The following is a 25,210-nucleotide window of genomic DNA, read 5'->3' as shown; positions in this document are numbered from 1 at the left end:
TGCTGAATGTTGTTTGATGTTCATGCAAATCCTTATCGGATCAGCCAGAATCTGGTTCAATGACTTACTTGCTCGAAGCGTTCGAAGCTTCGATGATCTGAGCAAAGGGTTCCTGGCCAATTTCTCTCAACAGAGGCGGTATGTCAAATATGCTACAGTGATCTTTCAGATCAAATAAAGAGATGATGAAAGCCTTTGAGAGTTCATAGAAAGATACAAGAAAGAAGGTCTAACTTATGTGGGGGCAGACGAAAAGATGAGGGTGGCCGGTTTCATGAATGCCATTACCTCAAAATATCTCACAAGGGATTTCAACAAATCCCTGCCCAAGACCTAGGAAGAAGCTCTCGAAAGGGCTGAAGCCCACATCCGGGGAGAGGAGGCGGTAGACATTAAAGAACAAAGGAAAATAGGATCCAGCTGGCGAGGCAGTAGCCCAGCTAGAAAGAGAGGAAACTTTAACTCCTATGACAGACGCCAAAAGGGTTCAGACCATCGCAGGTCTGAAGCCCGGAACCCTCCCAGCAGGGAAAAAGGCATGAGTTTCACACCTCTCACCAAGACTCCTCAAGAAATCCTAGCTACAGAAGAAGTCAAACAAAAATTTCGGCCTCCTAGGCCTCTCCCCAAAAGCAGAAAGAATGAGAACTCCACACAATACTGTGAATTCCATGAAGAAAAAGGTCACCATACCAATGATTGCTTCCAGCTTAAGAAAATGATTGAAGAAGTTGTTAAGTCCGGAGAACTTGCTCATTTGGTAAAAGGAGTAAGGGACAAAATGGCTGAAGGAAAAGGTAAGGAAGTCAATATAGTGGATTTTGATGGAAGGGTTCCACACAAGAGGCAACGGTTGGAAGCTTGTGAGCTTCAGTGTGTTTGCTTTTCCTCAACAGAGAAAGACTCTCTTTCAAACCCTCTTGTGGTAGAAGCAACTGTGGGAACATTACAAACAAGCAGGGCATACATAGACCTTGGGGCAGCTACTGAAATCATGTTTGAGAAGTTCTTCAACTGCTTGAGCAATGAAGAACGTTCAAGGCTTCAACCCTCTGGAACCTCCATAAAAGGTATTGCCGATATACCCCTTAAACCTTTAGGGCAACTGACACTTAATGTTCGTTTCAGTGAAGGTCAGAAGGAAAGAATCCAACCACTCACCTTTATGGTTATCAACATACCTTCAAACTATGATGTGATCATTGGAAGGCCAGGGCAGTGTGCATTCTACATGGCCGTGTCTGTTGGCCATGGCACAGTCAAATTTCCCACCGAAAGAGGGATAACAACCCTCCAACCTTCTCAAGAAGCCTACCTGGTTGAGGGTAAAAGTTCCAAAAGTGAAGAAGACAAGCAAAGGCTGGTCATAAATCCTAAGTACCCTGAACAGAAAATAAGGGTCAATCCAAACCTTTCACAAGAAACCCTCTCCTATCTTGAAAAGTTGCTGACACATTACAGCGATGTCTTCGCTTGGTGTACAGAAGATATGACAGGGATCCCTCGGAACATTGTTGAACATGAATTAAGAATACCACCGGATGTCAAGCCTGTGGTCCAAAAGAAAAGAAGTTTAGCACCTGAGAGAAGCCTGGCTGCTTGCCAAGAAGTTGAAAAGCTTGTGTCAGCCGGCATTCTCCGAGAAGTCAAGTACCAATCATGGGTTGCAAACCCGGTTATGGTCAGAAAGCCAGACAACTCTTGGAGGATGTGCATAGATTTCAAGGATCTTAACAAGGCTTGTCCCAAGGATTGCTACCCACTACCGGAAATTGATCTCAAGGTTGACTCCCTCACTGGTTACCCTTTCAAGTGTTTTCTTGATGCTTACAAAGGGTATCATCAAATACTCATGAAAGAAGAAGATGAAGAAAAGACAGCGTTTCACACTGATAAAGGAATCTTTTATTACCAAACGATGCCTTTTGGCCTCAAAAACGCTGGGGCAACCTACCAACGTCTAGTGGACAAAGCCTTTGCGAGCCAAATTGGTAAAAACATGGAGGCATATGTCGATGACTTGGTGATCAAAAGCAAAACGGAGTATCAAATGCTCGATGACATTCAAGAAACTTTCAAGAACCTCAGAAAGGTTAACATGAAGCTCAACCCTGAAAAATGTTCATTTGGGTTTGAGGAAGGCAAGTTCTTGGGTCATATTGTTGGGAAACAAAGCATCAAGGCTAACCCAAACAAGGTGAAAGCTGTTCTCGAAACCAAACCACCAAAAACCAAGAAGGAGGTTGAAAGCTTAAATGGGAAGCTTGCAGCCTTGAAGCGTTTTACCTCAAAGTTGGCAGAAAGGTCTCTCCCTTTTTTCAAAATGCTCAAGGGTTGCACCGATAAGAAAGACTTCAAATGGACTGAAGAGGCTGAAGAAGCCTTTAACCAAATGAAGCAACACCTAGCTTCCCTACCTGATATGGCGGCTCCAGAAACAGGAGAACTGATCTCAGTCTATCTCTCAGTTGCTGAAGAAGTAATAAGCGTGGTCCTCACCATTGACAGAGATAAGACCCAGGTACCCGTTTATTTCTTCAGCAAAACCCTAAAATTGGCTGAAACCAAATACCCTCCTTTGGAAAAAATGGCCCTAGCTTTAGTTCAAACGGCTAGAAGGCTTCGAAGGTATTTTCAAGCACATCCTATACAAGTGGTCACCGACCAACCTATTAGAAGTGTGCTTGAAAAACCAGAAAACTTAGGACGATTAGCCAAATGGGCAGTGGAACTAGGTGAACATAACATCACCTATGTCCCAAGAAAAGCCATCAAAGCCCAAGTCTTGGCTGATTTCATTATAGAAGTCCTCAAGCAAACCATCACTAAAGTGAACACAGCTGCTACCAAACCTTCAAACCTTGAAGCCTGGAAGCTCTTTACCGATGGGGCTTCAAGCATTGAAGGGTTGGGGGCCGGGCTTATTCTGGTCAACCCAGAAGGGTTAGAATTCACATACGCTCTTCGCTTTGATTTTCAGACAACCAACAACAAAGCCGAATACGAAGCACTGATAGCCGGCTTAAGACTGGCTAAAGAAATGAAGGTCCAGAAGCTTGAAGTGTTCACAGATTCGTTGCTGGTATCGAGCCAAGTGAATGATAGCTACATTGCAAAAGAGCCCAACATGAAAATGTACAAAGAAAAATCCAAAGAATTGATGAACACCTTCCAAATGTGTACAATCAAACAGATTCCAAGGTCCCAAAACAAGAAGGCTGATGCCTTAAGCAAGCTCGCATCTCTCATTTTTGCACACCTTACAAAGAAGGTGTTGGTAGAAGCATTAAAAGCTCCATCAATTGATGAGTTGGAAGTTCAAGACGTAGTCACTGATGAAGATCCAAATTGGATGACTCCAATCAAGAAGTTCCTTAAAAATGGTGAATTGCCTAATGACCAAACAGAAGCTGAAAGGGTTAAGATCAAGGCAAGGCAGTACGTTTTGCAAGGCGAGACTCTATACAAAAAGGGTTACCTAGCACCCTTGCTAAGATGTGTTGGTCCTGAGCAAAGTCAGTATTTGGTCAAAGAGGTTCATGAAGGTATATGTGGAGCCCATTTTGGAGCTAGATCGGTGGTTGCCAAACTTATGAACCTCGGGTATTTTGGGCCCTCAATGCACCGAGATGCCACTGAGCAGCTAAGGAAGTGTGACGCCTGCCAAATTCATGCACCTGTCCCAAAAAATCCCAAACATGATCTTGTCCCAATAACCTCAGCATGGCCCTTCCACAAATGGGGCATGGACATTGTTGGTCCATTCCCCCCAAGCAAAGGTGGAGTAAAATTCTTGTTGGTGGCCATAGATTATTTTACCAAGTGGCCTGAGGTTAAACCACTTGTAAAAATCACAGGCAAGCAAATCATTGACTTCGTTTGGGAAAGCATCATTTGCCGTTATGGATTGCCGGGAGTTCTTGTCACCGACAATGGAAAGCAATTTGCTGAGAAGCCTTTCAGCATTTGGTGCAAAGAATACAGGATCAATCAGGTTTTCAGCTCAGTCGCATACCCGCAATCGAATGGTCAAGTAGAAAGAACGAATCGAAGCATAGTGGAAGGAATCAAGACCAGGTTGGGAAGATATGAAAGCAACTGGCTTGAAGAATTGCCAAGTGTCCTATGGGCCATAAGAACAACCGAAAAAACAAGCCACAAAAGAACACCCTATAGCTTGGTATTTGGGTCTGAAGCTGTAATCCCAGCTGAAATAGGAGTTGTAACACAACGATTGTCAACATGGATCCCGAATTGAACAAAAAAGAGACCATGTTAAACTTAAAACTCCTAGAAGAAGCACGAGACCAAGCCGCAATTCAAGAAGCCAAATACAAGCAACGAATGGAAGCCTACTACAACAAGAAAGTCAAGAATGAACGTTTCAAGCCAGGGGACCTGGTCCTTAGAAACAATGAAGCTAGCAAAAAAAAGAATCAAGGAAAGCTTAGCCCAAAGTGGGAAGGCCCGTACACCATCCTTGAAGCACATAAGGGTGGATCTTACAAGCTAGCAGACCCAGAGGGTAAAAGGCACTGGAATGGAAAAACCTTGAAAAGGTTCCATGTCTAAACCGGAAAGATTGGTTTGTATTTCACAATGTTACATTTCAAGAGTTGAACTATGAAAACCTTTTGTAAAAATGTCTCTTGAATGAATGAAGTTGTTTTATCAAATTTGTCTTTCTATCCTAAAATCAGGTTGAGAACCTAGCAAAAAACTCCATGGCAAGGGCCATGTAAGGGGTTGAGCTCCCAGGCCACATCGCTCAATAGGTTTAAGGGTTGAATGGACCTATATAAGGGGCGAGTTTCTAAATTAATACAACTCCATGAGACTTATTATAAAAAACAAAGTGGTCTCATAGACAGGTTTAAACAACCTACACCAAATGTTCCTTAAACCTTAGAAAAATAGCAAACTAACAGGCTTACGAAATCAAATAAAATGATAAAAAGGATAGATGCTATGTCTTCTTGTTAAAAATACCAAGGCTAAGTGTCTGCAGCACTAAACCCTTTAAGGTATATAAAACAAAAAGACAACGCAAACTTAACAAAGACAAAGATACAAGAAAAAGGAAATAAATTAACAACTTGTACCAAAGGTTAAAAATACAAACCAAGTCAAGTTACAAAATTAAGAAGCCTTCAAGGCTTCAAACCACGTATGAGATGACTCAAAACCTTAAAGGCTTCAACCTACCTACAGGTAGCCAAAAAGCTTAAAAGCTTAAAACCAACAAAGCTGCCTTAACGAAATAGGCACAAGCATAAAAACAAAGCACAAAGGAAATAGTTAAACATAAATATCATAACAAAGAAAGCCCTGAAAGACTTTCAACCATTCAAACACGAGTCAAAGCAAGTCCTAGTGGCTTGCAAACGGCCATACAGGCCTAAAAGCACAACCACATAACAGGAACATTAAGGGTTCCTGCAAACCTAACATTGTTTGGAGTTAAGATTACAAACCATAAATTGTTTTAAAGCGCTAAGAAAGCTACGAATATCATGCATCAGTAGAAGGCTTAGAAGCACCAGAACTGTTACCTTTGGCCTTCTTAGTCTTCTTAACCTTCTTAGCCTTTGAGCCTTCACCACCAACAGCCGAACCCTCCAAGCTGGCATCCTTAGGAGCATCAAGTTCTCCAGAAAAGGTATCTTCGCTATCTCTTGAATAGGAATGTTTCCTTGAAAGAGAACTGAGTACTTCGATACATACCTTCTCATTAAGACCATCAGGCTTTAGATCCTTCAAGACAGAGAGGGGCTTACCATAGCAAGAAGCAACCTGGCTCACATACGGGTATGTTAGCCTTTCCATCTGCTCTACGGAACCCTTGAAGATATCGGAAGCCTCAGGACGGTACAAAGGAGATTTTTCCAAAGGATGGCCAGACTCATGAAGCTTATAACCTGTAAGAAGACCTTGATGTTTACCGAGATTGAGCAGTTTAGTGTAAACCTCACCTAGAGCAGAATTGAACTCTTTGGAATGAAGAAGGTAGGTCACAACTTGGTGAAAACCCTGCTCAATAAGCCACTGATTATCTCCAGTAGCTTGGGCAACCGAAGCCTTTAAGCTCTCTTTTTCCTCATCAAAGGCCTTTTGTTGAACAACTAAGGCCTCCCTGTCGGATTTTAGCTTCAATCTATCGGCCGCAAAACTCTTTTTGAGATCACTCATCTCAATCTCATGTCTTCTTGTCAGCTCACCCTCCTTCTTAACCCAAGCCAGCTCTTTTTCAGAAAAACTATCAATCTCCTTCTTCATAGCGGGAATCGAAGCTTTCATCTTTTCCTTCTTCTTAGAGGCCTCCTTATACTCCTGCATGCCTTTAGCAAAGCGAGTAACACCTTCAGCCAACAGGGCAGAAAGGTTGCAGGAACTCAGCATCATCCTAGAAATAAGATGATCAGCCTCCATCTCAGATATAGCGCTTTGAACACCGGGAGGAGCAAAATGAGCTAAGGCCTCAGCACAAACAGCCGGGTCTTTGAAACTATCACCAACTTTAACCCCCCAATTAGGCACATAAACCTCCTGACCCTCTGAACCTTCGAAGCTTTCAACGCTTTTGACTGACGAACCTTGAATAATAGGAGTGCTACCTTTCTTAATTAACTTCTTCTTTTTGTTCGAAACAATCAACTCCTTCTCCTTACCCTTGCTGACATCCATAGCTTGATCTGCTGACACTTCAATATCATCGCTAACATCAATAGGCTCCGAACCAGAAGGCTGATCAATACCTTTTAGATGGCGTTGTAAACGACGAGTGGAACCCTTGGAAGCAGTAGCCTTGGTAAAACCTCTGACATTGGGGACATTTACATACCCGGAACCCTCGAACCTATAATCAGAACCCCTAACAACTGCATTCTCACCAGGGGTGGCAGCAACATCATTAAAACCAACGTCGGAGGTATCATCACTTTTGATAAAGTCAAGAGCAGACATAACTGCAACACAAATATAAAAACACATAAGCAAACAAAGAAATAGGAACAGAAGAGCAAGAGAGGAACAAAAGCATACCCTTCCCATCTCTAATAAGCACCGGATCCCGATTGGCCTTTTCCCACACTTTACTAAGACCCAATAACACCAACAAATGCTCAGGGAAGGGACGAAGCCTCGAAGGGCACTCCCTGAGAGTTTCTAAAAAACGAGTGTTTATGTCAGAAGCAGAAGGCTCTGGTTCGTTCAAAACGGCATCTGGGTGTCTCCAAACAAGTTTAAAGGGAACAATCTCTTCGGACACCCAGAAAAAACCGGTCCTTCCAGACCTCAAGTGTAGAAACCATGGACGAAACCAAGCAGGTATCAACTTGAGTGGTCTCGAAGGTAAACCAATCACCATTCTTAGCAAGCCGAAAGAAACGGCGGAATGATAACAGGGATGGATCATACCCAGAGGCCCGACACAAAATTTCAAAATGTAAAACCCTAGCCATGCCAAGAGGATGAATCTGACCGAAGGAAACTCGATAGTATTCCAAAATGTTCAAAACGAAGTTTGAAAACGGGTAACAAAGATTGGAAAACTCAAAATGTCGACAATATAAAGCAATTGAACCAGGAGGACATTCATTGATAGATTCATCACAAGCCGGTGCAACCGGTTTAAACCTTGTCCCTATTCCCCACTCCATACAAAACAAATCGACTTCCTCTTGAGTCATTCGGGAAAACGATTTTGCCAAATCCTTACGAGCACCCATGATATGAAAAATTAAAAACAAAATAAGCAAAGCGAAACAGACCTGATTTGAAAAAGGGGGAAACTTGAGAGAAAAAAGGAGCAAATAATGTTCTTCTGGTTAAAATATATCAGTTAATGAGATAAGAAAGAAATATAATTAGGCAAGGGAAATTAAAACCGCCGCCTGACAAACTGCCACAAGTCTTGTCAACTGTCTTATCAAATTCAAAAAACCCAAAACCGTTTCCAACCCTTCAAGGTTCGAACCCTTGAAGCCTTTAGGCAATAAAATAAATGTATGAAAGTCAGATGTTTTTGAGTTCATTCCCCAAAAACCTCTGACTTGGGGGGCTGATGACGAGGGTAGCCCAAAGCCAAATATAAATGACTTAAATACGTAGATGCCTAAAAGGTTAAACAGTTCAAAGGTTAAAAACCTGGGGAACTGAAATAAAGTAACACGAAACAGTAAGTAGTCATGTCTCTGGATTACTTCACCAACTCACCAGCCGTAAAAGTAATACAGGTCCTCAGAACACACTCTTTTACCCGCAGGTCAAAGCCTTCAACCCCCCAAAAGGGCAAAACCTCCACTGCAAGCATAGTCACTAGTCAAACACATTCCCTTTCGAGAAATGTCTTCTCTTATAAATTTGACACTTCATTAACTCACGAGGACATTCCTGGCCAGCCTTGATTCCTCAAAATCCCTGGTTATACATCACAAGCACTTGCTTCTCGCAAGATACTTTCTCTCATAATCAACACACACATTCCTTTTGCTAGATCATCCGAATCTGAACACACTTCAGAAAAGGATCTCTAGCCAACAACAAAAATAAACTAGTGAACCTCTCTCCACGTCTTGCAAACGTGGGGGGACCCCACGACCTGCGTTAGGCAAAGTTGAACCCTTCAACCCTTTTGCCTAAATAACCCAGCTACTATCCTTGGTCTATTATTTGTGGCATCAACAAGGGCCAATGCCACCACATTGGACTATGGTGTTGTGTACCAAAATGACTACCATGACTACAATAACTGTAACCACGACCTTCAATAACTTACGGTCATCCACCTAAGGTTTTAATAGAGTGTAAAGAATTTTGATGAAAAACTTAAAATAAATATGCTTGTATTTGACTTGATATAAATTAAAGTGAAACTTCAATTTTTTCAATTTAATAACTGTTTTTACTATGTTTGTTGAATTGGTTTCTAGGTTATTTACTTTTGATTTTTGAAATTGAATTTGAAGTCAAATTTGAGTTGATGGATCCATATTCAGGTTGATTTGGATAAACTAAACAATGGGACATAATAAATACCTAAATAATAAAGTATATAACGAGTCAGGTTAAATTGAGCGGAACTTTGCTCGTGTTTGTCTCGTTTACAAATTAAACGGAGCGGAGCGGCTCATATAAAACCGAGCCTCAAATCAAACGAGCATTTTCCGAGCAATAAATATTCTGAGCGAGCGTTGAGCGAATTTTAAGCGATTTTAACAACTGTGTCGCCCGATTTAAGTTTACGGAGGTAGATAGTGACAATGTTGGGTCTCAAGTTTTTATGTCTTTCAAAACAGGCACATTTCATGGCATGATATTTTCTTTATGAATAATAATGTTGTGACCGATGAGACGATGATCATATTGCACAAACAATGACGTTGAGAGCAGAGGACGATCGATTTAGAGTAACAACATGAGACATTGAGGCGATGAACAGGCCGTCTTTTAGCGGTTTAGGGTTTAACTTTTAGATTTGGTGTTAATTTTTTTATTGTCGTGATTGGGTTAGTACGTATAGATATAGTTGTAAATTTGTATATAGTGAACCAAAATCTATTAGTTAGAGTGGTATATATTAAACTATAAATTCAATTTATATTTAGAGTAAACTGCAATTTTACCCCCTGGGGTTTGGGGTGATTGGCACCCTTACCCCCCCCTAACGAAATAATTACAATTTTACCCCCCAACGTTTGCTGTTATGTCGCAACCTTACCCCCCGGCCTCAAATTTGTTAACAGATCTGTTAACTTTAATGTGAAATGACTATATTGCCCTTTAATATTACCCCCCGACGTTCTTGTTATGTCGCACAATTACCCCCCACCATCAGCCGCCACCATCCACCCCCCACCACCATCAGCCGCCACCACCACCCACCTCCACCACCATCAGCCTCGACCACCCACCTGGTTATAAGTAAACCACCGATTAAATACCCACAACCTATATCACACCCAATTGACAAAAATTCAAGAAAAATCACTCATGTCACAACAATTTCATCTGGGTTTCTTCTAAACACAAAATCTATATGTAAACTCACCAGTGGAGCTTGAAGACGAAAACCCCTTTGTTGAAAAGCTTTAGAAGAGCCTTGAGGTTCAGACAATTGAGACATCTAACTCACAATTGCCCAATTTCATACACACAAATAGATACAGGACTTGTATCTATCTCAGATCAAGAAAAGCGAGTGACAGACAAAACAATCTTGAAATCTAATCCGGGGTTACAATAACCGATCAACATTTTTATGAGAAAAATAAAACGATAACGACGGATATCCGACTTAGTATACTGCTAATTAATAAAATTTCTATGAAGTAAAACATTCAACAATGTACCTGACACTGCACATCAATGCCACTATTCTTGTACCCAAATTTTAAAATCAAAACTTTATACTAATAATAAAAAAAAAAACTTACGCTTTAGTAGCAGCATAAACAGCATAAAGAGGATCAGAAGGAATATTAATAGCAGCACCAGATCCAATATTCACAATAGCACCTTTCTTCCTCTTCACCATAGCAGGCAACACAGCATGTGTCACTCTAGTAGTCCCCTGAACGTTGACTTTAATCAAATTAGTCAACAACTCATCATCCACTTCATGAAAAAACCTAGCATAAGGATACGAAACCCCTGCATTATTTATCAAAATCCCAACATCTAACCCATCAATTGCCTCACTGATCCTCTTGATCCCTTCATTTAAATCACCAGAAAGATAAAAAACCACTTCTTTGATCTGGGTTTTCCCAAACCACTTCTTAAAATCTGATCCGGGGTTACAATAACCGATGAAGAAATGACAAATCCAAAGAAAACCCTATTCATTAAACACTCCGGCTGGTCGCCGCCATCGCCGCCATGGTGGCGGCGTTGTTGCTGCTGTTGTTCTCTGCTGCTAGATGAAGTAAGTTAGTGTAGTGTTTGGTGGGTTTAGATGGGTGAAGTTGGAGGGTGAATCTTGGGGATATGTAGAGGATTTAATGTATGAAAAGTGGAAGATTAAGAGAAGGATATAGATGAGGGAATACTTGCCTGTGGAAGCCATAGAGAAGACAGACGATGAAGGAGGTTAGGGGTGGTTGATTGGCAGCATATAGCTGATTTAGTGTGATTGAATCTAGAAGGAGTGAATATAGGATGATGATGATAATTTGATTTTAATAATAATAATAATAATAAATATGGGGTAAGATTACCAAAATACCCCTGCCTATAACAGTCAAATAAATGTTGACTGACGGCAGGGGGTAAAATTGCGACAGAACATCAACGTTGGGGGGTAAAATAGCAATTATTTCGTTAGGGAGGGGGGGTTAAGTGTGCCAATTGGCCTAAACCCCAGGGGATAAAATTGCAGTTTACTTTTATATTTAAGTATATATGTAAGTGTGTATATGCATGATTATAGATGTATGTGTTTGTGTGTGTATATATATATACACTAATTAAAATTAATAATTCAAGCTGAACCAAGCCGAACGGACTTTTGCTCATGCTTGGCTCGGTTACAAACCGAATCGAGCAGAGCAACTCGTTTACAATCGAGTCTCAAATCGAACGAGCATTTTCTGAGCGAGCGACGAACGATTTGGATGGCCCCAATATATAGTAGATATAGATATATATATGGGTGGAGGCTTGGGTTCGATTGGCAAAACCATTGGAGTTAAGGTTTTGCTCTTCTTGATGTCAATGGTTCGAGCCCTGTTAAAGACGGATTTTGGTGTAATTTAAGTCGTTAAAAAACAAAAGATAAAAAATAAATGTATTTTTCATAAAAATGTGAATCTATACTATATAATAAAAGAAACCACTTTTAGGACACTTGTCATCATACTATGCCATCTCTTATAGATAATTATTATTTTAGTTTAATCTCTTATAGATAATTATTATTTTTAGTTTAATATTATTTAGTTTAATATCTTATATTATAGATAACCCTTCTACTAAATATTATTAGTTTAATATCTTATAGATAATTATTATTTAGTTTTTTTGTAACAAAATTAATGTGCTAAATGTATGTTAACAACTTGGGTGCGTTATTTTATTTTGTGTCACATATTTGTTACAAATACATTAAGAGACGTGTTTCTCTTAAAGTTATTAATTATTAATAGAATACCTTTCTTTTATTATTTTATAATAACCTCGTGTATTACACGGGTTAAGTAAATAAAAAAAATCAAATAGTTAATAACTAAGATTTACAATTAAAAAATGATATTTTTAAGACGCGTTTCTGATATCCAAAAAATATTTTATGTCATGTATGAACAAAACGTGTGATGTTTGTCAAGTTTACAAATATGAAAGCATTTGAACCATCGATTAGAAGACCACCTAATACTATTTATCATTTATACATTTACAGAGTTTTAAATAAAGGGTTAAATTTATTGAGATTTCGTTAACAAATTTTGCGACAACAGAATAATATATTTTTATCACGAAAACCAAACTTTGTATTAATATATTAAATATTTTTATTTTCACTATACAAAATTACATTTACTCGATGCATGTAATACATGAGGTTTTTTAGATATAACTTTTTATTATTTGATATATAAAATTAGATTTATTGAATTCGTACAATATACGGGGTTTTTTAAGGATATATATTTTTTTATTATTTAGTACAGAAAATTACACTTATTCAAACCGTGTAATGCGCATATTTATAAAGATGTATTTTTTTATTATTTGGTAAACAATATTACATTTATTCAACCCGTGTAATACACGTGGTTTTAAATATATAACTTTTTATTTGGTATATAAAACTACATTTATTCAACCCGTACAATATGGTTCTTATAGATATAACTTTTTATTATTTAATATAAAAAATCATATTTATTCAACCCGTGCAATAAGTGTTTCTCTTAAAGTTATTAATTATTAATAGAATACCTTTCTTTTATTATTTTATAATAACCTCGTGTATTACACGGGTTAAGTAAATAAAAAATCAAATAGTTAATAACTAAGATTTACAATTAAAAAATGATATTTTTAAGACGCGTTTCTGATATCCAAAAAATATTTTGTGTCATGTATGAACAAAACGTGTGATGTTTGTCAAGTTTACAAATATGAAAGCATTTGAACCATCGATTAGAAGACCACCTAATATTATTTATCATTTATACATTTACAGAGTTTTAAATAAAGGGTTAAATTTATTGAGCCTTCGTTAACAAATTTTGCAACAATAGAATAATATATTTTTATCACGAAAACCAAACTTTGTATTAATATATTAAATATTTTTTTTTCACTACACAAAATTACATTTACTCGATGCATGTAATACATGAAGTTTTTTAGATATAACTTTTTATTATTTGATATATAAAATTAGATTTTTTTGAATTCGTAATATACGGGGTTTTTTAAGGATATATATTTTTTTTATTATTTAGTACAGAAAATTACACTTATTCAAACCGTGTAATGCGCATATTTATAAAGAAGTATTTTTTATTATTTGGTAAACAATATTACATTATTCAACCCGTGTAATACACGTGGTTTTAAAGATATAACTTTTTATTTGGTACATAAAACTACATTTATTCAACCGTACAATATGGTTCTTATAGATATAACTTTTTATTATTTAATATAAAAAATCATATTTATTCAACCTGTGCAATAAATGAGGTTTTTAAAGATATATTGTTTTATTATTTAGTATATAAAATTTATTTATTCAACCCGTGTAATACACGGGGTTATAACCTAGTAATATATAAATCGAATTCTTGTATTTGGATTGGGTCGGGTTGGATATAAAAATCACTAAATCAGAAACCAAATTCGGAATTTGGTTTGAATTAACCTGATTTAAAAGCTAGAAAATTGAATTTGAATATGTCTTAGTTTAAATTTTGAGCTTATCAAGTTCGAATTCCTTTTTTAAGGGACCAACTCACACATTTTTCAATTCTACTCTTACATCTACACTTTGTTCACTATGATATTTGAACTCTCAATATCATGAGAAATAACACTTTTCTTTCACGCGTAGGCCTTGATACCACTATACTACACTCCCTCTTAAATCAAATAATGAGTTTGTTTTGGTTGAATATGATTTGACCTGATACAAATACAAACAACAGATAATAATCATTTTGTTTGGTTGGTTGAATATGAATAGACCTGCTATAAGTACAAACATCAATTCAACCACAACAAAATTGGTGGCATTTTTACAAAGTGGAATATGAACTTGTGGTGGCATTTTGCATGTTTCTTCGGATCTATCCAAATATCTCTCTGCTTTCACATCTGTCACGCGTGAAACTAATTTTCTGCTTTAATTTTTAATAATGAGCTCAGATATATTTTTTTAAAGTTTTAATTCAAAGTACCTTCAATATGTACACTTGTTATTAATCTATACATTTAAAAAAAGGTCACCTCTTTCGAATTTTATTTGTAGTGAATTTCGTGTTACAATGTTATTTTCAACTTATGATTAATATTTTGCAGTTTATAACTTTAATAAAAATACTATGTTCTTTGTAAATGATAAATTAAATAAACTACTTTAATAAAAACAGTGACGGACCCATAAATTTTTTGCTAAGGGTGCGTAATATTTTTAAAGATTTTAGCCCTCTGGCTATATATAAAAAATCGGTTCATAGCGGGTCAGGTCGGGTCACGTAAGACAAAAGAACATTAAACAAAAATTTATATAATCATAAAAAACATGTCAAACGTCAATACAAACGTATTTAATATTGTGCCCTCATGTTTTCATTTTTTGAAATCTATCAAAAACATCATCTAGAAATACTAAACACTCCTTAGGTTCATTACATTCTTACTCATGGTTACTATCACATATAAATCGCTCCATAAGTTCATAAAATAACACTAAACACTTAAAAAAATAAACTATCATGATCAACCATAGTCCATAATTTTCAATTTCATTTTCAAACATTTATGCCCTAGTATTAAATGTTGATTACTTGTAACTAATCATTTAAACAAACAAAGCTATAAATAAAACAACAAAATCATTTAACTACAAGTCTAGAACAACCGAAAAAATATAAAAAAAAAACATAAAAAGATCAAGTCGTTGGGAGTTTTTTTGGGGCAGGATTTGGAGTTGGAATTGGAATGGGTGGATGGGTTTGGGTTATTTTATTTAGTTCAAATTTCTTTGAGTTGGTTTGTGCTTGGGTTAATAAAAATAGATTGTAGATTGGGCTTTGATTAGGTTAAGTAATTAGGTAATAAGTGGTTAAAGAATAATTAAATAAATTGTGTTATATACTTATATATAAAATAATAATCAGTGTTTGATTTTTTTATAACTTTGTAATATTTTTTTTCTAAGTGAGGCGGTTGAAAATTTTCAAGGGTGCGGGTGAAATTTCAAAGGGGTGCGGTTGAAATTTCTAGCGAAAAATAACACTAAAATTTATTTTTTCAAGGGGTGCGCCCGCCCACACTCGGATTGGGATGGGTACGCCCTTCAATAAAAATTATATTTTGTCATCGTATAGTTACGGCAACGAATCAAACCGAACTGATCTAATATCGATCGAATGTGACACCTGTGCCTCCACGGCCATCAAACAAATACCAAATCAATGAAATATTGTATTTCATACTTGGGATTTGTATAAATATGTGTATCATTTTGCACATATCAATTCTTGTTCGATTTCAAGCTCTAAATCACTTTCTGGAGAGTTATACACAAATTGGTGCGTAAACGTAATCAGTTTAACGCAACAAATACTCCGGAATATCAAGTTATGCTTAACATACCTTAAATAACCTTCACATAACTTAGAAATAAGTTTTGAAGACTTTGGTATGGCAAAATCAAGCTTATTCGCTTACAGGGACTAAAATCGACAAACTGCGAAAGTGTGCCGATTCGTACTGTAACGAACATTCCGGAACTTGATCATAAGTTAAACATACCCTAAATATCCTTTACATAGCTTAGAAATAGGCTTTGAGGGGTTCGGTATGCTAAAATAAACTTTTTGGTCATTCAGGGACTAAAAGCATCAAAAAGTGCATAAGTTTGCATTTTCGCGCATATCTTACGTTCTGAATACATCCGGACATCCAAAAATTTATGTAATCATTAAAATATTTTATTTTAGTGATTTGCATGATAAAATTCCATTCGTCGCGTAATTTGGATCATTTTTCACGTCCGTTCGTGTTTCGTCGTAATTAACCGAATAACGTGATCGTACGACCAAACGAACCGACATCCGACATATTTTTGAGCATGTTTCATGTCCCCTATGATTTAACATCCTTATAGAGTCTAAAAATTTGGTTAAACGGGTGTTAGAAGTGAAAAACGCAAGTTTGGATGTCAAAGGGGCCAAAGTTGCAACAAATGAAAACTTGTGAGTGTGACCAGCCTGGCCCAACCGTGGCTTACTGTTTCCAGAACAGGACTTACGGTTTAGTCTGCCAGCATTGCATTTTTTTCTTTGGTGGCCACTCCAAGCTTCCAAAACCCATCAAATCAAAACCATGAGCTAGTTTTTGAGGCACCCATGGTATTTCAACATTCTAGGGGCCATTTTAAGGTGCCCATGGTATTACAAAACCATGGGTGCACATGTACGGTTGAGATTGAAGCACGGTATTCGATGAACGATCTTAACGGTTCTAGGAAATCTATAAATACCCCCACCCACTTCACTCTCAAACTCACACCTTGAATCTGAATTGGTTCTCTAAGTTGATGTGTTTATCACTTCATACCTGAGAATATTCGGATCAAAGCTTCCGTTCTTGGACCCGTTGTAAGTATTCTTTTGTTCTTTTATGCGTTTTTAGCATGAAAGTCAAACTGTGTTTGACTTTCTGCATTGACCAGTTTATGGTCAACAAGAAGTTCGTTCGAACTTCGCAAAGTGAGCGTAATCATGATGGTTATAGTCCCTAGTGACTATACCTACTGATTACCACGTTATCTAGGCATAGTAACGAGACGTAGTTTCGGCCAAAATGCGTATTCTTGCGTATTTTGTAACCAAACTACTTTTAGGTATCAAGACCCGTTGTTTTGATGCCAAACCTGTTTTCAAACTTCGTTAAACACGTTAAAACATGTTTAGCTCGTCGCTTTTAGATTTGTGCTTATATAGGGTCGTAAGATAAGCGATCTAAACAATCGCTTAGACTTTCGAACCCGACCCGTTTGGTCGATCATTAGGATCCGACCAAACACACTAGGTGACCATAGTTGTATAGGGAATAACCTTCTGAGGTTATACCTTATGGTTACGACGTTTAGTTAGTTGTATGATAGGTAGTTTATATGCCTTAGGAAAATGACCAAAATGCCCTTTTTACGCCAAAATTCATTTTAAGCATATGTAACATAAATTTTGACATCTAAACTGATTTGCCAATGATATTAGACATGTTAAGGCATATTTTACTTGTCATAGGACTAGTTAGGCGGTCCAAACGCGTTTTACGTGAACGACGCGTTAAAGTAGCGTAAGCTACCTATACGAGTCATAATGGGTCATAAGCACTTAGGATAGGTTCCGTTTTAGAATGTGAACTTTGTTAAACCATATTACATGAGTTCTTACACTCATTTGGTTTATGAAACCACGTTTTATCTGATCCTCCGATTTAGGTCCGTTTATTAACATAGTTACCTATATTAGGTGTCGTTTGATTCCGCGATCTTTATTGCTTTGCTTGGTGGTTATCTAAAGACTATTAAGCAATCTCAAGTGAGTACACGGTCCCCTCTTTTACTGTTTTACAAACGTTTTGGGGTGAAACACATGTGCCTACTTGTTACTTTTGTGCTTTCCATGTTTTCCTATCATATGCTTGTTATGTTCACTAGTACACTTATAGTACATGATTTCATTGTGTTTTTGCTATGTATGTCCTTTGTTGCATACCTAGTACATCGTTTTACATTTCATTTTATGCTATGTATGTCCATTTTGTGCATACTTAGTACATTGTTTTACATTACATTTCACGCTATGTATGTCCATTTATTACATACTTAGTGCATTGTTTTACATCACATGCTATGTATGTTCATTGTTGCATACTTAGTACATTTGTTTCACGTCACATGCTATGTATGTCCATTTGTTGCATACTTAGTACATTTGTTTTCATCAATGCTTACATTTAGGTATGACATTTGGTTTGTTTAAATGGGGCCAAAATACATTCATTAACATTAGCTACGCTGTTCGTTAGTAGGTAGTGGTACCATAGGAATTGACAACTCCCGTTTCTGACATCCTAGGTATGTTTGGATGGAAGGAATGACCGAATTCGATAAACATAACTCAGATAAACCTTTAAATTCATTTAGGGGTTTATCGCCATAGTCACAAGGCTTGAATGTATGCATTTTCACAATACCGGATAGATGTTTGTATTAATATAGCATGCATTTGTTCCACAAAACATAACTTTGATTTAAACCATGTTTTACTTCAATACCTTGTTTTTGTGCATTTTACCTATGGTTTAGTTGATATATTTCACTTGCCATACATGATATTTTGGATACACATTTCATGATTTACCTTAGACATAAACATTTTTGATATGGTTTACAGAATAACACTTGACAATTGATTTATACATGAACAATTTACATTGGTGGTTTGTTTGGGTAAGTGATTTGAGTAACGAGGCGTGTGTAATATGATACAAGCATGGTGTATACGCTGCTGGTACTTCCTATATATAAGTGCTTGTATGATATTACATGTCGTAGCGTTATTTAAATCATTTCAATATTAGACATATTTCAGTTTACATAAATAATATATTTTTCACAAGACATTGTATTACAAACAGTTTATTTTATACAACTCATTTTTACTTGGTTATTTAATTAACCATACATCTATCTTTTATATAATTTGATTTTTCTTATCAAGTTTTCATATGATTTATGAAAGAAAACACTTAACAAGATTCATGACAAATTTTTATTAAACATTTCTTTAAACTTAAGTCATGAATCATATTTTCACAAAACCTATGTATCTCACAGGCATTTTTATGCTGACGTACCTATTTTCACATGTGTTTCAGGAAATGATGCATAGGATTGATCAAGATACACTTAGGTGGACTTGGGCCTTAGTGACGTTAAAAGATGCAAGACTAGTTAATTATGTTATGCTCCTTTGTTGTTAAGACATTGTAGCTCTTTTAATCAATAAAACAAAATTTCAAATTTCCATGTGTTATGAAACAATGATTCTGTTACAACACTCTCCGACGTTTCCGTCATGATTTGTTGTTTTACGTGTCCGGGGTGTGACATCGAAAGCCCGCCACATAGCGGGAAATCCCATTAGTTTCTATGCAAGTTTAAGCAAATAACCTGACATAGATATTTATACGATGGTTATCCCTCATTGTCTAATTGTCCTTTCATGTTATTAACTCCAAATTATTTAGAAGAAAGATAGGTTACTTATATTTTGTCAAATCAAACTAGAAGTGACGAGGAATATATGTTGAAATACAAATGATTAAATTATTACAAATCAGTCAATTTTCAAGTATCTTAATACACTACTAGAAACCGAAGCTTTTAAGACCAATATTTCAATCGTAAATCAGCTGATATTTGCAGTTTTCGACGATGGTCACAAAAAAACATGTAGTGAAAATTACATATATTCCCCTCTAAATCAGAGCGCTTGAGGTGAGCGTTTTGTGACCAATTATTGAAACCAAGTCATGTAACCGTTTTCGATCTCAAATTACAAAATTTTGTATGGTAGTCATGAATCATACTCATCTCCTCAATGATCAATCAAAAGTTAAAAAAACAATTTAATTTTGATTTTCAGTTTCTCATTTTAACACAACCATGAATATAACATTTTCATAAGACCAACAACAAAAAAAATCATAAAATCTCAAAAACAATAAGCACTTTTTGTGAGGGATGGATGCCACGTGGCAATGTGTGAACGGTGGTGATGCTAGTTTTGTCAAAAGTGGAAGAAAAAACTCAAAAAGTGTAGTGATGTGCATGGTCAAGTCAACCAAAGAGGTAGCTTAGCTAGAGAGCACCACCACCCACCACCACCACTATCTCAAATCCAACATTATCATTCATCACTTGGACCCTACTAAAGTAGTTTAAACTTTGATGAGGTTTGCAATGCTTATAAATAGCCAATGCTTCTTCTTCTTGTTTATACCACACACAACTCAAAGTTCAAAAAAAAATATCACCTCACAAGTTAAATTATATTGCATTGCATTGCTTTAAAACATATACACATATTGCAGTTATAGTTTGGAGTTTGATATGGCAAACTCAAAGGTCATAGCTATTGCATTTTTGGTGTTGATAGTTGTGGACCTTTCACTAGCTGCTAGACCTTCTAAGAAGATTGGTGGTGGTGGTGGTAGTCATGGAGGAGGTGGTGGTGGACATGGAGAAGGAGGAGGTGGTGGTGGTACTGGTGTTGGAGAAGCAGCTGGCCGGGGTTCCGGTTCGGGTTATGGGTCAGGGAGTGGTTCTGGATATGGAAAGGGTGGTGGAGGCAAGGGAGGAGGTGGTGGTGGTGGGGGAGGAGGAGGTGGTGGTGGTGGTGGTGGAGGGTCAGGGAATGGTAGTGGGTCCGGTTCGGGCTACGGGTCCGGAAGTGGTTCCGGATATGGTTCGGGTGGTGGTAAAGGAGGAGGTGGTGGTGGCGGTAGCGGTGGAGGTGGCGGAGGTGGTGGTGGTAATGGTAATGGGAATGGCTCGGGAAGTGGGTCCGGGTATGGGAGTGGTAGTGGGTCCGGATACGGAAGTGGTAATGGGAAAGGTGGCGGTGGTGGTGGTGGCGGCGGTGGAGGAGGTGGTGGAGGCGGAGGAGGGCGTAACGGGCAAGGTTCAGGATACGGGAGCGGGTCTGGATACGGGTCAGGTTACGGGTCCGGATACGGTGATGGTGATGGTGGCAATGGACCATAAACTATTTTTTCCACAATAACTATCTCATTATTCACATATTATTGACAATAATCTATGGCATTAGTAAACCGTACAATAAATCACATCATATTCAGTTGTAAGAGAATTTGCATGTACTCATTTTGTTTTTTGTTTTTTTCCTTCTGTTACATGCTTCTAAGGATATGAACATGAATATTCAAATTTACAATAACTGTAGAAGTTACATGCCTATTAGATGTTTCATTTATGAAATCACATCTTTCATAAATCTTAATTCTAGCTCCACTAACCTGCAATGAAAAAAATATAAGAAAAAAAGGTGGCATGCAACTAGGGTGTAAATGACTCGAGGTGCTCGTGAGCTACTTAAAATCATCTACTCTAAGTTAAACAAGCTCGAGCCCGAGATGAAGATTGTTGATAAATGAGATCGAGCATGAGCTTCATACACTATTGCGAACCTAAATGACCTTTATATGTATGAATATATATAAGACATTTATGCATAATGAATATCATTTTATGATAAAAATAGTAAATAATATATTATGTTATATATTTTGTTATAACAATACATAAAAATAGTTAAATAAACACATAAAAATCACTAAATATTTCACGAGACGAGCACAAGCTCTAGACTAAAACCTTGAAACTAAAATTGCTAATCATTACACATCCTAAACTATAAGGGTTTTATGGTAATTAAAGAGTGGCGGTTACAAAGTTCAGGGGCTGTTTATGACATTTCAGAAGTTGGTAACTTCCACCCCAAAGGGTGCGAAACCCCTAGGGCTGCCTTCTTTGCTCGACGGCTTCAAGGGGCACCACCAAGGGACCCACCCATTCGATTAGTGGTTGTGATTAAGAAGGAAAAGACGCACCTCTTCACGTTTAATTATAACCACAAGATCTAGAGACACATCCATTCACGAAGGGACATGTCTCTACACTCGTACCCGTTAGATTAGTATAAATAGGGATAGATAGTTTCATTTGTAATCATTCCATTGTATTCAAATTCAGTATTCAATAAAGTTTAGATTATCGTTTATGTTCTCGAGATCAAAGATCAAGTCTGGGCAACAATTGGTATCAGAGCATCAGGCTCTAGGCATCGCAGGGAATTCGCGATCAGGTTTTATTATTCTTTCTCAATTCGCAAGTTAGTTTTATTTTCGGTTCAGGGTCGAACCAGGGGTTAGGAATCTAGGGTTTTGATTCCGGGGTTTAGTGCGAATTAGATTGATTGTTTGTTACGCGTTGCGTTATACGCGGGGGTTAAGGATTAGAGGTTTGTTGAAACCAAGAAAGATAAAAGTTTTTGAAAGTGAAGATTGTTTGGTCGGAAGACATGTCAGGAGTAACCGGACCAAATTCACAAGTTGTAATTCAAAAGGAAGGAAGTTCTCTTTCCCAATTCCAGTGTCCTATTTTGAAACCAACAAACTATACGGTTTGGGCGATTCGCATCAAAACGATTTTGGAAGCAAATGGACTTTAGGCAACGATTGAACCGGCAGAAAATACGCAAACGGATGTTAAGAAAGATAAGGCGACAATTGCTTATCTGTTCCAAGCAATACCGGAGGATGTTGTATTGCAAGTTGCAAGTTGTAAAACTGCAAAGGAAATTTGGGAAAATCTCAAGATAAGACACGTTAGTGTTGATCGGGTACGGAAGGCTCGTTGGCATACACTTATATCAGAATTCGAGTTAATGCAAATGAGGGAATATGACACTATAAACTCCTTCACCACAAAGATAAACAGTGTAGTTACCCGGCCAAGCGAATTAGGGACAACACTGAGTCAACCGACTCTGGTACGCAAACTCGTAAATGCAGTGCCAGATAAGTTTACTCAGATTGTCGCCTCGATGGAATAATACTCTGATCTAGAAACAATGACGCTAGAAGAAGCGGTCGGAAGGTTAAAAACGTTCGAAGAAAGACTTAAGCAAAAGAAAGGAAGCCCAAGAGAAAGTTAAGACAAGTTGATGTTTACACATCACGACAACAACTCAGGCAAAGGAAGACAGTTTGGAAACCGCGGGCGTGGCAGGTTCAACCAACCGCGTGGAAACTGGCGAAACAATAAAGACAAGCAAGGCACTAAGTATGAAGGATCTTCGTACAGACCTGGAGGTGGAAAGTCGATTTTTGGAAGAAACCAAACAGACACAAGTAAGATCCAGTGCTACAAGTGTCAGAAGTATAGACACTTCAAGAAAGACTGTCCTGAGAAAGATGTTGTGCAAGAACAATCAAACCTCGTCGAGGAAGACGAAGCACCAACATTACTAATGGCAATACAAGAAGAAAACGTTGTTCAAGAAAGGGTTCTACTAAACGAAGTACGCATAGAACCAGCAAGTTACACCACAGGAGATGAAAGTCTATGGTATTTAGATAACGGGGCCAGCAACCACATGACAGGAGTGCGAAGTCACTTCAGAGAATTAGATGAAAAGGTAACAGGGCAAGTTCGTTTCGGTGATGGGTCGCACGTAGAAATTAAAGGCATAGGTTCAATACTGCTGGAATGTCTGAACCAAGAACAGAATATTGTTTCTCAAGTATGCTACATTCCAAGTCTGAAAAGCAACATATTGAGCCTCGGACAACTCACAGAAATCGGTTGCAAAGTAGTAATGGATGGAGACTTACTAACAGTCCGCAACAGAAATAGAAAGTTACTAATGCGAGTCAGGAGAATGAGGAACAGGTTGTATAAAGTAAAGTTGAAGATTGGAAGGCCAATCTACCTGCTCTCAAACACATAAGATTTAGCATGGTTATGGCACGCAAGGTTAGGCCATTTACACTTCGATGCTATTAAGGAAATGACTCGAAAGAACTTGGTACATGGAGTTCCTCAAATAAGTCATGGCAATCAAGTATGTGACGCATGCTTATTAGGAAAACATACTAGGACACCATTTCCAAATCAGGCAAAATTCAGATCTTTGAGACCTCTGGATTTAGTCTATGGAGATTTGTGTGGTCCTATATCCCCACCAACACATGCTGGGAAGAAGTATATATTTCTACTTGTAGACGACTGTACTCGCTACATGTGGGCATATCTACTAACTTTCAAGGATCAAGCACTCGAAACTTTCAAGCAGTTCAAAGAAAAGGTGGAGACAGAAACTCGAACCAAGTTAAAAATGCTAAGGACAGACAGAGGAGGAGAATTCACGTCAGCTGAATTCAACAAGTATTGCAAAGACAATGGCATAGCAAGACAGCTTACAGCGCCATATTCCCCACAGCAAAACGGGTTGAAAGAAGAAACAGGACAATGTTGTCAACTACTCGAAGTATGTTAAAGGCGATGAGCATGCCACAAAATTTCTGGGGAGAAGCAATAAGACATACATTATATGTATTAAACCGGATTCCAACGAAGGCTTTGGTAAACAAGACCACGTATGAAGCATTGAAAGGAAGAAAGCCGAATCTGGAACACTTAAAGGTTTTTGGCTGCACAGCATACGCTAAGGTATTACCACTTCAACAAAAGAAGTTAGATGATAGAAGTGCACCTATGGTTTACCTTGGAATAGAAGAAGGATCAAAGGCATACAGATTATATGATCCGGCGAAGAACAAGATATGTGTCAGTAGAGATGTAAAGTTCATGGAAGGTCAACCATGGAACTGGAATAGTTATATGGAAACGGTAGATTCAGGGAATCCCGAATGGACAAACTTTGTCATTCAAGAAGATGACAACCCACCAGAGTTAGAAGAAAATGAACCAAGTAGTCCTGGTAGTAGCGGGCCACATCATGATGATTCAGGAGTAGATCAGACAGAAGAACCAAACTCCTATGTAACCCCGCCAACACATTTGTACAATCAAAACTCATCAGGAAGTTCAAGCAGATTATCAAGTAGAGGTCCATCTACCTCTGAAAGTATAACAGAGAGTATTAGTGACACTCCAGTAAAACTAAGAAGTCTCGAAGAACTATACGAAGAGGCAGAGGAAATTCAAGTAGATCCACAAGAATTATTACTTGCTGAAGAAGAACCAAGGAATTACAAAGAAGCATCTAGTGACAAAAAGTGGATTGAAGCAATGAAGGCCGAGTTAGACTCGATAAACAAAAATAACACTTGGAGGTTGACAGAGTTGCCAAGAAATCACAAGGCAATAGGTTTAAAGTGGGTATTCAAGACTAAGAAAGATGCAAACGGAAACGTG

General features: G+C 37.7%; 3 protein-coding genes across 3 annotated transcripts; 2 read left to right on the top strand and 1 right to left on the bottom strand.

Annotated features, from left to right (window-relative positions):
* The first annotated feature begins 718 nt into the window (after window positions 1–718).
* Window positions 719–5,256, top strand: LOC110888209. Its single transcript, XM_035974975.1, has 5 exons — window positions 719–1,005; window positions 1,129–1,363; window positions 2,333–2,628; window positions 2,764–4,198; window positions 5,212–5,256. Exons 1-5 carry the CDS (start codon window positions 719–721, stop codon window positions 5,254–5,256), a joined length of 2,298 nt encoding a protein of 765 aa, XP_035830868.1.
* Window positions 5,257–10,199: 4,943 nt separating this feature from the next.
* On the bottom strand, window positions 10,200–14,871 carry LOC110888210 (very-long-chain 3-oxoacyl-CoA reductase 1-like). The gene is made up of 2 exons (XM_022135749.1): window positions 14,860–14,871; window positions 10,200–10,837 (listed from the first exon to the last, which is right to left on the bottom strand). Exons 1-2 carry the CDS (start codon window positions 14,869–14,871, stop codon window positions 10,430–10,432), a joined length of 420 nt encoding a protein of 139 aa, XP_021991441.1. The 3' UTR covers window positions 10,200–10,429.
* A 5,384-nt stretch (window positions 14,872–20,255) lies between these two features.
* Window positions 20,256–21,263, top strand: LOC110890190 (putative glycine-rich cell wall structural protein 1). The gene has a single exon (XM_022137771.2). The coding sequence runs from the start codon at window positions 20,360–20,362 to the stop codon at window positions 21,011–21,013; it is 654 nt and encodes a 217-aa protein (XP_021993463.1). The 5' UTR covers window positions 20,256–20,359; the 3' UTR covers window positions 21,014–21,263.
* The last annotated feature ends 3,947 nt before the right edge of the window (window positions 21,264–25,210 follow it).

Source organism: Helianthus annuus, chromosome 7, assembly GCF_002127325.2.
Source record: "Helianthus annuus cultivar XRQ/B chromosome 7, HanXRQr2.0-SUNRISE, whole genome shotgun sequence".
Taxonomy (NCBI): Eukaryota; Viridiplantae; Streptophyta; class Magnoliopsida; order Asterales; family Asteraceae; genus Helianthus; species Helianthus annuus.
The sequence above is the reverse complement of the archived record's forward strand: the minus strand, read 5'-3'. Positions and strand labels throughout refer to the sequence as shown.

Excerpts from the sequence above, each read along its gene's own strand:
- LOC110888209 (XM_035974975.1), top strand. The coding sequence starts at position 719 with ATGATTGAAGAAGTTGTTAAGTCCGGAGAACTTGCTCATTTGGTAAAA. Across the intron at positions 2,629-2,763 it reads ACGGCTAGAAGGCTTCGAAG|AAAAGCCATCAAAGCCCAAG; the intron begins GTATTTTCAAGC and ends CTATGTCCCAAG. Across the intron at positions 4,199-5,211 it reads TGGTATTTGGGTCTGAAGCT|GTAGCCAAAAAGCTTAAAAG; the intron begins GTAATCCCAGCT and ends ACCTACCTACAG.
- LOC110890190 (XM_022137771.2), top strand. The coding sequence starts at position 20,360 with ATGGCAAACTCAAAGGTCATAGCTATTGCATTTTTGGTGTTGATAGTT.